Source organism: Hippocampus guttulatus, chromosome 3, assembly GCF_054856545.1.
Source record: "Hippocampus guttulatus isolate MCC_2025c chromosome 3, RoL_Hgut_1.0, whole genome shotgun sequence".
Taxonomy (NCBI): domain Eukaryota; kingdom Metazoa; phylum Chordata; class Actinopteri; order Syngnathiformes; family Syngnathidae; genus Hippocampus; species Hippocampus guttulatus.
Window position 1 is genome coordinate 8,960,761 of NC_141263.1, and position 12,042 is coordinate 8,972,802.

General features: G+C 42.2%; 1 protein-coding gene across 2 annotated transcripts; it reads right to left on the bottom strand.

The window, feature by feature from the left end:
• On the bottom strand, window positions 1-11,835 carry LOC147207371 (cytoplasmic polyadenylation element-binding protein 1-like). Of its 2 annotated transcripts, none has more exons than XM_086107298.1 (11): window positions 11,389-11,835; window positions 11,050-11,262; window positions 8,633-8,862; window positions 7,892-8,144; window positions 7,716-7,829; window positions 6,753-6,842; window positions 3,499-3,635; window positions 2,549-2,747; window positions 1,594-1,688; window positions 1,390-1,470; window positions 1-1,299 (listed from the first exon to the last, which is right to left on the bottom strand). In XM_086107298.1, the coding sequence occupies exons 1-11, from the start codon at window positions 11,402-11,404 to the stop codon at window positions 1,189-1,191; spliced, it is 1,539 nt and encodes a 512-aa protein (XP_085963424.1). In that variant the 5' UTR covers window positions 11,405-11,835; the 3' UTR covers window positions 1-1,188. The 2 variants fall into 2 exon arrangements, with proteins under 2 accessions (XP_085963424.1, XP_085963423.1); XM_086107297.1 differs by having other exon boundaries at window positions 11,367-11,835.
• Window positions 11,836-12,042: the final 207 nt, after the last annotated feature.

The following is a 12,042-nucleotide window of genomic DNA, read 5'->3' on the forward strand; positions in this document are numbered from 1 at the left end:
TTTAATGCTTAAACACCTTTATTGTGCCCAATCTGAACATACTCCACAACTGTAAGCAACAAACTTGGCAGACCACAATGAGGTAGACTTTTCAAACTGTAAAAAGCAGCTGGGTGAAAGAAATTGAATTGACGAGAGGAACGACAGTCTTTGGCACACAGCTTATGCAATCACATCCAACCGCAACAGGAAGGCAGACTAGGTTTACAAAGTGTGCGCTGGGGAGTCTACCGAAGGTCTGGGTGGACTATTTGATCAACTAGGTGGAAGTTCTTACATTCAACAGGAAACGAGCAGCTCTTTCACAGCCACATCCTCCGACCAGTGTACTAATGTGATTAAAACCACTGTCACCTCTCCTTAAGTGCAAATTAAAAAAGTGCAAAAAAAAAGAAACATTCACTCAAGGTATGTTTGAAATGATGACAAGTTGAAGCAGTATCCATCACTACTGGAACCCACATTTGACAATACAACTGCAACAAAGCAAGTTAGTTGGAATTCCAAACTGTGCCCATCATGTTGAAACTTGCCAGGACAAATAAAAAAGCGGTTGGGGGGGGGGGGGGGGGACTGATCAGTTGGGGGGGAAAAAAAATAAAAAGTTTGTTCTCCAAAACAGCCACCAGGTAGAATTTCTGTTCAAATTTCTCATGTCATGACTTAAAACCGTTGTGTGTACAAATTAGTAAAAAACTGCGTAAAAGTCTGAAATGCGATTGGTTAAATGAAGCCCAACATTCAACTCCCAAAGTAAGAAACACCAGTTGGCTTGCGCTGGGAAGGAGGGGGCGGGGAGTGAAAAAAAAGCCAACTGAGGGAAGGAACTAAAAATTTAAAGGCACTGTATGGCATTTGCCAATGAATGGCAATGAGACTTGCGTGACTGCTCTTCACTATGCAACATGTAAACCAAAAACAAATTGGGGGCATTTTCCTCCACTTCTTAACCTTCATCTGACTCAAGTGTTTGAGAAAATGCTGGAAAAGTGAACGGTCCCTTGTCTCTCCCAACAAGGTCACGGTGCATAGTGCCAACTGTGAACGGCAAAAATAGAGCAAGTGCAAAAAGTGAACATTTCCGACAGTGATCCCAGTGCCTGGTGGAGTGCCTCGCCCGCACACCGACTGCCATCAGGCCGACTCATGCTCTGCGGCCCCAAAGGGGAGTCTGACTCCGGTCCCCTCCTAGCTGGAGTCCTTGTTCTTCTGGTTGCGCATGAGAGGCCGGTGGTTGCTCAGGATGTCCATGGAATGCTGCCAGTGCCAGCACGAGCGGCAGTAGTACTTGAAGCAGGCCTGCGTGCGCACAAACAAATATATTTTCATCTGGTAAATTTAAATTTAAAAAGTACTAAAGCAAAGTTTTTATTTTGCCGGAATGCTGACTTGGTCTCTGCAGAAGAAAGGCCCGGCTTGGCGGAGGCAAACTTGACACATGGAGTCTTCCAGGTAAGGATCAATCTGGACCTGAAGAGAAAGCCGGGCAAAAAAAAAAAAATAAAATAAAAATAAAAATAAATAAATAAATAAATAAATAAAACGTTTGGATGTTACCCGCAGGTTTCACAATGCGCAAACCGTTTGTGGTACCTTCTTTGTAAACTTGGGGCTTTTGATCTCCACGAAGGCTGCGCACACTGCCTTCAAGTAACTTCGCTGATTGTTAAAAGTCACACGTCCAGAGCCTGCACACATTAAGTTGAATTTCAAATACTTTGTCACTTTGCATTAAACCCACAAAAGATAAGCAAGTTTGAATTCATTAACTACAAACAGTCGGGCCAGATACCAAACAGCCATACAAGTTGAGAAAATAGAAACATGATAGGGCAGCAGCATGCTGACAACACGAGGCTTAAGAAAGCACACGTTTGCTGCTGAGCATTTGGTTTGCACTTTACAGCGTGCACCACTTTTTGCCAAATTGTAGTTAGTGTTAAACAGGACTAAAGCACCATGGAATCCAAGGGGTTGTTGGCAAGCAGTTCACTTCCAAAGCATTCGTATGTGATGAGAAAGTTTGTGACATCTCTGGATTTGCTTAAATGGTCATAAAGTGGACTGATCGTCTTCAAAATCGCCAGAACAAACTGTCTGCTAGACTGCACCCGACAACTGTTTCCATATTTTTATTGAAAAGGGTGAACAAAATTTAACTGATTTAATTGCCCTGCGCTCATTTGGCAATAAGGTCAACCAAACATTTCCCGCAGTTGATCATATGTGCATGATCAGAATTTTGGACCCTCTTTAGAAAACTGTTTTAGTTCCACAAGATTCCTGGCATGCCTTATGAATTGTTCAGGGTCATGCCAAAGAATCACAATATGACTCATTTAGACCACATTTTATGACCATGTACACAGGAAATTAACAATCAAGTGTTCACACACACACACACCGAGGCTCAATAGATCAAAATTTGTTGTTTTTTTCCATCAAGGAAAATGGAAGCTCTTCACTGTAATGGGAAAGAGAATCCATAATCGAGCAAAGCTGACAGGAAGAACAAACAAGGGTGAAAACCTAGCCCGTGTGGTCTTACCTATGGGATATTTGTGTTTGTCTGTGTCAATGCCTGCATACATGACTCCTCCAAACAGATCGTTCATGATGCTAGCCAGCGCTTCTGCATTGAGCATGCCATGCAGTGCACCCACAAACACAGTCTTGCTGGGGTCCAAACGCTGAGCTGGGGAGCGCACGTAGTTGCTGTCCGAAATGACCCAGGGAATAACCTGCACCTGGAGTCACATAGGTTTGTAAAGGCTGCAGTATTAATAGCAACATTAAATTCAAGGAATCAGCCAACCACCAAATTAGTTATGCCTGGACAATCAAATGAAATTTGATCCATTAAAAAAAAAAAAAAAAAAACCTCCACACCATGATCATTTAGCAAGAGCTTGGTGACCTAATTTATTGCTATGACTAAACATTTATCGTAGTCGTTTACCTTAAAGCAGCAGTCAACTACATCACATGTAGAGTGGCATTGGAGTTTTGATGAAAATGGCCTAAATTCTGGTACAAATCTGGATGCCAGTGTATTCTTTTCAAGCATTTATTAGGTGAATCACAACGGCGCAGACATGACTGCCATTTCCCCCAAGACAAGTCTGAAGTCTACTCAGACCAGAACGCCCTGCCACACGAACCCTTCCCCTATTGTTATCAGACCCATGAATATGAAATATTACTTCTACTGCACACCGTTTTGGCCAGATGTGGGCAAAGTATGACCCGGTTACACATGCAGCGCTCCCACTGACTACACCTCAGTGACCAGGAAGTCAAAGTGAAATGTAAAGTACAGTGCTTTTATTTTCAAAGTCAGATTGCAGAAAAGCAGACAGGAGCTAACCAACTTAAATGCAAGAAAAACCTAAAAAAAAATCTCTTCTTGGGAAAGGCTGTCACCACAAAGTGGACGCTTATTTTATTTAAATATTCATTTTATTCTCAGACAAAAGTCATGAATGAGTTTCTACTCACATCCTTGCAACGCATTCGGCGACTGGACATTTTGAAGTAGTACTCCCTGTTATCTTCTGGGTGAAACGGGTCCTGAGAGCAGGCATGAAGTAAAGCCCGCACAGATTTCTCATTCTCAAACACCAGGTAGACGTAGCCTGCAAAAGAACAGCAAACCGTTTGTCCGAGTTCAATGGGAAAGAGGGGTGGGAACCACAGAACACTTGCCAAACTCGAGCCAAGAGGGTCAGATCAGCCCCACATAACTGGAGCGCAAGAGCAAATCAAGCATGTCAACTTCCATGATGGGTGCTGAATCTGAACCAAAATTTCACATTGACATAACGAGATTGCAAGGATTACTTTATTACAGTAACTTGAACAACAGTTGACCAGACTACAGCCACTGACAAAAGTCTTGTCACTTGGGTAAGTAAAAGTTGACTCACATAGTTCCATTTGAAGAAACCGCTATTTCAAAATAGTGTTTTGGGGCCAAACGAAATTGCCAAAGCACATTCCAATATTCACAGCTGGTAAAGACCCTTGAGTAAATTTTTGCAGAGAAAACATCGCCACGTCATATGATGCACCCAATCCTAGATTACAGCCTCACCTGTGATCCATCAATTAGTGAATGTGGTTAACAATGAAGCCCAGCACACCAGACCTTCACCTCAACATGCCCAAGACCAACGCGCTGATCATAAAGAGGCTGAAGACGAGATGCACTGCTGAGATAGCGGACACATTTAACGCTCTGAGCATCAAGTACAAAGACGAACAGAGACCAGAGATGGTTTTGACAAGCCCAGGTCCGGCAGACCCCACAAGACAACTGCTTGGGAGGACTGTTCTGTTGGCTCGAAAATCCAAGGCCAGCACCTTTTCCACTGAAGCAGAACTCCACCAGGCCTGGTCACCTCAGGTCCCAGGTCAATCAGAATAGTTTGTAGAGTTCTGCCTCAAAATGGGTGGCATTTGCCAAGGCCCACAGCCCACAAATGATGGATACTCAAAGAGGCAAATTGATTTCTCAGATTAATCTTCAGTAGAATTATTTCACAGCCTCCGCAAATATCACATGACGCTTACTGGAGTCGGCATGGATTCCCCCCCCCCCCCCCCCAAAGCTCATAAGTCATACAAGATATTAAATATGGATCTCACAGCCCCACTAAATCCTGATATTATGCAACATAATTTCACAGCAGTCGTAGGGGGTGGGGACTTGTCTTGACAAAATCTGACTTTTTGCATCAATTAAAATCATTTTGTTCAGTGAAGCAAATTTTATTAATTTGGAAGGGTTTCAGCATTCATATGATCCATTTCTAAAACCAATGGATTAATTACAAGGTTGGGCTCTAGCCGTTTCTACAAAATTGATAAGCGACAAGACCGGTTAAAAACTATTAGGCTTTACTTCAGTATTAGGCTCCGATTTCAAAACTAGGTGCCCATCAATTTGTGTACTGCACGTAATAAGGTTGATTAAACTGGATGGTTTCAGTCATAATGGCCTCCCTAGGGAAACTACAAAGTGACAAAAATGAGTTTGACACCCTTGACTTAGAACTTGGTAGGAACACATTAGAATTCAAGAAAACGTGTGCAACAATTGTGGAAACTTAGTTCATGTGACATTAACAGTTACAGGTTCATTGTGCCATGTGGGACAGAGATTAGACACCATAAACACCATTCAACCAATTAAATGATTAGCTAGAACACCAGTGTACTGTATAATAGAGATGGAAGTAATGAACTACAAATGCTTCACTACTGTACTTGAGTAGTTTTACAATACCTTACTGAGTATAATTTTTTTTACTATTACATGTTACATTTTAAGACCAATATCTGCATTTGATAATTTTTTAAAATAGGGTCATTACATTTTTCATGCATGACAAAGATTGAAATACATTAGACTAAGAAGAGCTGCCCTTGCCATTTCCGGGCGACACCAATCACATTAAACATTCCACCCAGTCACCTATAACCCATCTTGTCATTGGCTCCATGTCAGGCTATGAAATTACATGCAATTGGACAGTAAAACTTTGAAGCATGCAGGGCTACCAATCCACGAATCGGTAGATGTCATACTCCATGCTGACGGAAAGGCTCAGCAAAGAGTGTTAAAGGCAATCCAGCGGATTTTGTGTTTTTTTTTTTTTTTTAAACAAAAACACAGCTCATGGATACCAGGACATTGTGCTTTGTACAACAAGGGAACTTGCGGTAACCTTTCACATTTTTTTTAAAAGCCTTGTATTAAGTTAAATTTATCGCGCATGCTTTTCATTGGTTACGAAATGAGCATTTTCCGACTTAATGGGAACATCGACCTGCCACTTCAACCTGTCCGTTAGCCACCTGCTAAAGTGTGCTGCTGGCATAGCTAGTCTTTCATTTATATCTGTAGTCAGCGTAACACAAGAGAATCAACATTAAAAGCAAATTGTAGCTTACATTACTTATCGCCAAACTCCAAGACACTACATAGTAACATATGCTGGACAGTGCTTTGTCGTCATAGTGTCTAAATACAATATGCATTGCCCAGCTAGCAGGGCTATAGCATTTAAAAAATTACCTTCATTTTACTTATTTGAATGAGTACTACTAATCACCGTATGTATATAATCCCGATACAAACCAAAAGTTGTAAAAATATCACGGTTAAGGGTAAAGTATGAGCTTTAATGGAGACTTCTTTCTTACTTTAATTATTTTCTGATTGATATAAAAATGATTAGATATAAACACATAACGGGGTAGGACAAGATAAGTTTTTTACTTCCTCCTACTCCCTTGAACATAACTGTTGAATGAAGACTGATTTCTTTTTTTACTATTTTATCTACCTTATTTTCTGTCAAATTATTACTGTATGTTTTATGTTCAATAAACAACAACAACAACCCGTTAGGATTGTATGACTGTTTTATGCCATGTGTTCTGTTAACTGTCTCAAAGCGCTTTGACAGCTACAGCTGGTGTGAGAGCGCTGTATAAAGATGTGCATTTTTATACAATTGCACTTCTACTCAAGTACAGAATGTCAGTACTTTCCCTCTCTAATAAACCAAATGAACTTGCCAGGGAACGCTTTTTTGTCTTGTTAAACACTTTGCATCTAGATCTGCTCCACTTACTCAACAACTCATGAGCATGCCAATGTGTCCACCACAGTGCCACCCTAAAGCCAATGATGGGGAGAAAAAAAAATTGGCCTACCCACTTGTCATTACCTTTGGCCACATTACCTTTGGGAGGACAGCGAGGGTGCTTTCCATCCTTACCAGGCCACTCCACAGTCAGAGGGCCGTAGCCACTGAATGTGTTGATGAGTCCAGCTGAAACAAGTGGATAATTGAAGTATACACGTGGCAAATGCCTTAGAATTAAGATCAGCAATAAGTTTCAGACTGTGGGGGACAATTCATCATGTTATCAATCAATCGCCTATTACAACTACTTTCCATGAATTCAACAAATTGCAACTTCATGAGCAGAAACTACAGAGTTGTGCAATTAAAATGTTGCACTTCTAAAATGTCCACTCTTTGAATTAGTGCGAGGTGATATGGTGGGGACCACACGACATTGATAATAGCCCCCCCCCCCAAAAAAAAAACCCTGACCGCTTACCTTTTCTCACTATTTTAAAGTGACATTAAACGGACTGCTATCAAATGATAAATGCAGCTGACATTTTTTGCATAAATAAAAGATTATCTTTACTTTCATGAAAACATTTTGCAGATTTCAAAAGTCAAAACTCATAACTGTATTGTGAAAACATTTCACATTTTTAATATATGCATTCAATACACTATGTATCCACCAATTTTCTGAATCGCTTATACTTAAATTGGTTGACTTGCATGATAACCAACATGTCCCGTTTAGCTGTGCGTGTAGCATTTTGTACTCCCTTCTCTCCACTAATTAAATTGCAGACTATGTTGCATTTCAAAGACTGAATGCTCTACAATCATTACATAAACCAATTTTTTTCCCTAACGTTTAAAGCGGCCCCAAACCGTGGGTACCCTTTTTATGTATTCTCCATGGAAGCCCCTGATGACCGAGCATGTCTGTCAGCAACAAGTGTCCGTGCGGTAAACACTGAAGCGGCCACACACTGTGCTGGGAATCGTAAAGCCCCACCCCCACCCCCAGCCCTCATGCCAAGTGAACAGCAGTCCATGCATGCTAACATTCACCTTCTGTGATGTCCCAGGGCACACCACCAAGAAAGACCTTGCAGGAGTAGAGAGGATCCTTGTTGATTCTGGGAGGTAGCTGACCACTCCAGGTGAAGGTTGCTTCATTCACAGCTTTGAGGAAAGAAAGGTCGTTGCAATTCAGAATTTGCACAACCCGTTTTTCATACACTTACCCGCAGCCTGTCTATGCAGGCGTGCTTCTCTCTCAATGCTAAATGCTTCATCCGATTGGTCCAACATGTCCACACCAGGCCATGGAGAGCCAGTGCGCCAGCGGCGAGAAAGCGCAGATGAGGCCGGGCTGGCGCTGGATGGCGGGGAGAGAGGAGAGCTGGTGTCCTGGGGGTCTAGGCGGGAGCCCAGTCGCAGCAGATCCTTTTGAATGTTTGATGCGTAAGGCAGGGGAGGTGAAATCCGCAGAGAAGACTGAAGGAAAAGGGATTATAGACATACCATTCATTTAAATGAATACTAGTTACAAGTTCTTGAATGTTGAACCCAACACCATTTTTTGTCCAATAGTGCAGTGGTTTCCAACCTTGTCATGTAGCCCTGAACCCTTTTGTCATAAAATGAATACCTCCCCGCTCCAACTCATTTGTATTGATTTTTCAAAAGTAAAATTAACAACCGGTTCATTTTATATTGTCCTCTATATTTGAAGAGTTGCTTCTTAACCCAAACTTGTTGCCTTAAAAATTAAATATATTTTCACAATAGCTGTAATGGAAACAAAGCATTTTAGAGAACATTTAACATTAAACAGAACACATGAAGAATGTGTACATACATTAAGTAAAATCTCCCTTTATACACAATGTATACCACAAAAAAAAAAAAAAACAACACTGCCCTTTGAACAAGTGTGGACCGGGCCCAACTTTTAAGATGTAGATGCGTGTGGCTCCACATACCAGGACATCACAGAGGTGATCAGAACCAGAGCTGAAGCCACTTGTCTCAGAGTCTTCAGGGCTGCTAGAACGCGAGTCCAAAAAACAGCTGGAGTCCAAACGGTTAGCCATGCGAGCCATGCCAGGGAACTTCTCCAGGAAGTCGGCGGTCATGCTCATGGACTCTGAGGGCAGGTAGGCCGCTGGCTTTCCAAGGATGCTGCTCAAGGGACTGTTCAGGATGCCCAGCACTGGAAAAGTACATGCAGATCTTTTTAAGCAGGTACACTGAGGTCTGAAATTTGCATCAATGCGGTTTGGGAAGTGGCTGCATCATTTTACAAGGCATGTCTAGGAACAAGTGGCAGACTGAATAGAAATCGATTTCTAACAGACTGCAGCACAAAAAAATAAACAAAAAAAAACAAATGAGGCATGCTGCTCTCATGGCTAAAGAGCAGACATTTGCACATCATTCCCTTGTACTACTTATTGTAAAAACCAACAGTTTTCAAATAGAAAAGATCATTAATTTCCCCACCAACAAAATTATGTACCACAGGAGGGCAATTTATTTGCAAAGGGGCCCACATGAGAAATTTGGGGGGAAAAAAAGCACATTGTCCCATGTCAATAAATGACATATTTAGATATGCATGAATTGCTTTGATTTAAAGAAATACAAATGTTAATAAAAGTTATCAGTAGTCTTTACACTTCAAAAATTATTAACTTTAATTTTGTGCACCGCTGTGGTCCCCGGGTAGACCAGGTCTGCTATTTACCATTGGTATTTGTGAATAAAGTTCAAGTTTAAAGTGCATACTGTATTTTCCGCACTAAAAGGCGCACTGGATTATGAGGCACACCTTCAATTAATGGCCTATAATTTAATTTTTTTTCATAGATTGCATGCACTGGACTATAAGGCGCAATCTATAATGCATCCACTATATGGAGCTACAGGTACGTCTTTGTCCATCTCCGTGCCTTTTCTTCCGTTCAACTCGAGAGGCGTTCATGACCGCCTCCAAAAAACGTAAACGATTCCTTCAATGAAACTACGAAAATTGAAAATACAGTAATGCATCAAAACAGAAAATCACAATAAATTCTATAGCCCTGTAGCTGCACCAGAACGATCAGATGTCAGTAAATTTGGTCTTAGTTTTACTGTTTGGTGCCTACTACCATCTTTGTTACCGATTATTGCTTTATTGTTGTATATATGTTAGTTGCTCCATGTACAGCACTTTGTATGCAGCAATGGCTGTTTGAAAGTGCTCTTTTAATACAGTTGAGTTAAATTGGAGGAGACTGGACTGTCTCAGAAGTGTTTTATTCCTTTGTTGTGTACTGTATTCACAAACGAGGAAATCACAAAATTCTGTGGTGTGGCTATAGAATTTATTTTGTGATTTCCTCGCTTGATTTTCTGTTTTGATGCATTATTTTCAATTTTCGTAGTTTCATTGAAGGAATAGTTAATTTACGTTTTTACAAGGCAGTCAAGAATGCCTCTCGAGTCAAACAGAAGAAGAAAAGGCACGGAGACAGACAAAGACGTACCTGTATTGGGTGAGACTGAAAACCATTAATAAAGTGTGCGTATAAAAAAAAAAGCTCTTTTTTCGGCGCTGCTACAATAAACTTAATAAAGCAGCGACAGTTCACTGAACCAACAGCAAGCTATAACATTGTAAGTTTGTCTCCAGCAAGGAGCCATCTTGGGGTCGACGTATTACCGTAATGACCATACACAAGGCGCACCAGATTTTAAGGCGCACTGTGAGCTTTTAAGAAAATGCAAGACTTTTTGGTGCGCCCGAGTGTGGAAAATACGGTAATCCAAATTCAAGTATTTTCAAAATTGAAATTCCTTCAAGAATTTCACCCATGTGAACCCCGTTTTCAAGTTTAACCAACAGTGGATTTGTTCATATCGCAGCCATGTTTCTAATTGCATTGCTAGCTTCATGACGAGAGGGGTAAATATTGAGCTGCAAGCCGCATTCAAAGATCTCACCCATTTTGTTGTTCCAAGGTGAAAACTGGGCCGACAAGCAGTGATGCCATTTCAGCACTACAATCAAGTCAGAATGACTTGGCAGCGCCAAGACTTCTAATGTTCCGCCCCATGGTTAAAACTAATGTATGAAATTCGATAAACCCACTAAAATTGGGCGTAGCCTAAAGGGGTATTCCAGTTTTATGTTGTAACGACCACGGTTAGCGTATATGAGGCTTCACTGCATTGTTTGTTGACAGACGAAGCAAAGCAAAAGTGCCACATCATTCTGTGATGCTGCAGTTTTTAGTGACACTCTATTCTTCCCCACTACATTTTTAGACACGTACGACACCAAATCGACTCTTGCATTTTTGAGGTTTGGCTGGGAGGCCACTATCTGGGGAAACAAAGCTTGGACAGCACTTACTTGAGGGTGAGCTGGTCTGAACCTGGGAGGGAGAGGAGAGTGACTCAGTCTCCTGGCTGCTCCAAGGTCTGTCCCAACCAGACAAACGGAGAGATTGCAGGCCCAGACCCAAGTCTGCCACACTCGGCGGGACACGTGATGGCTGCATTTCGGGCATGCCATCACAGTTGGCGAAGAGCATCCTCCTGCTGCCCACCGCAGCCAGGTCAGACTCTTTACAGGTCGAAATTCAGGTAAGAGGAAGAGAAGGAAGAGTGTTAGACAGCCAGCATCCTCTCACAGCTACAGCAGAGAGCAACGTCCGTTTTCAGCCCTACCCTGGATGACGGGGGAGCTAACCTGCTGCCTCTGCCATGCACCTCCATCTGCATGGCTGATCCACCTAGCAGCATGTGACATAGCTGCTGATGCACTCACACTGCCATAATAATGACATCGACTTCCCCGACCTCCCTGCTCCCCCCCCCCCACAAAAAAAGCCCGCTGGAGCTACAGGCTAGTTAGGACCCTCTTCTCTGGTGATAAGAGGTATAAGGCGGCACAGGACCACCGACGTTGCTGCGGCTACCGCCGACTCTCTAGCCCGTTTCCTGAGCCAGCTGATCAAGGCAGTGAGAGGAGGGGAGGCAGCTCGAGCACGCAGGCATCATGACTCAGCAAGCTTAAAAAGTACTCTGGCTTGAATGCTGCTCAAAAATCAGAGAAGTTCGAAGTCAGACAACTGTTTGTATATTCAGCTATTGTCTTTTCACAGTGAAAAATAAAGCAGGCAACAGAGCCTCGAAGCAAGAAAGCAGCTGACTGATCAGATGTTTGAAAAAAGCAGAGCAATGTGCAACAGCTCCTCCCTTTTCTCTCCCTGGAGAGAATCCAAACACCAGCTACAGCCCTGATTCAGCAACTGCCAAGCTGGGGTTTGGCTCTGGAGTGACTGTACTTTTGTTTTCTGGCGTTTAATAGGTGCTCAAATTACATAATGCAACATTATTAACA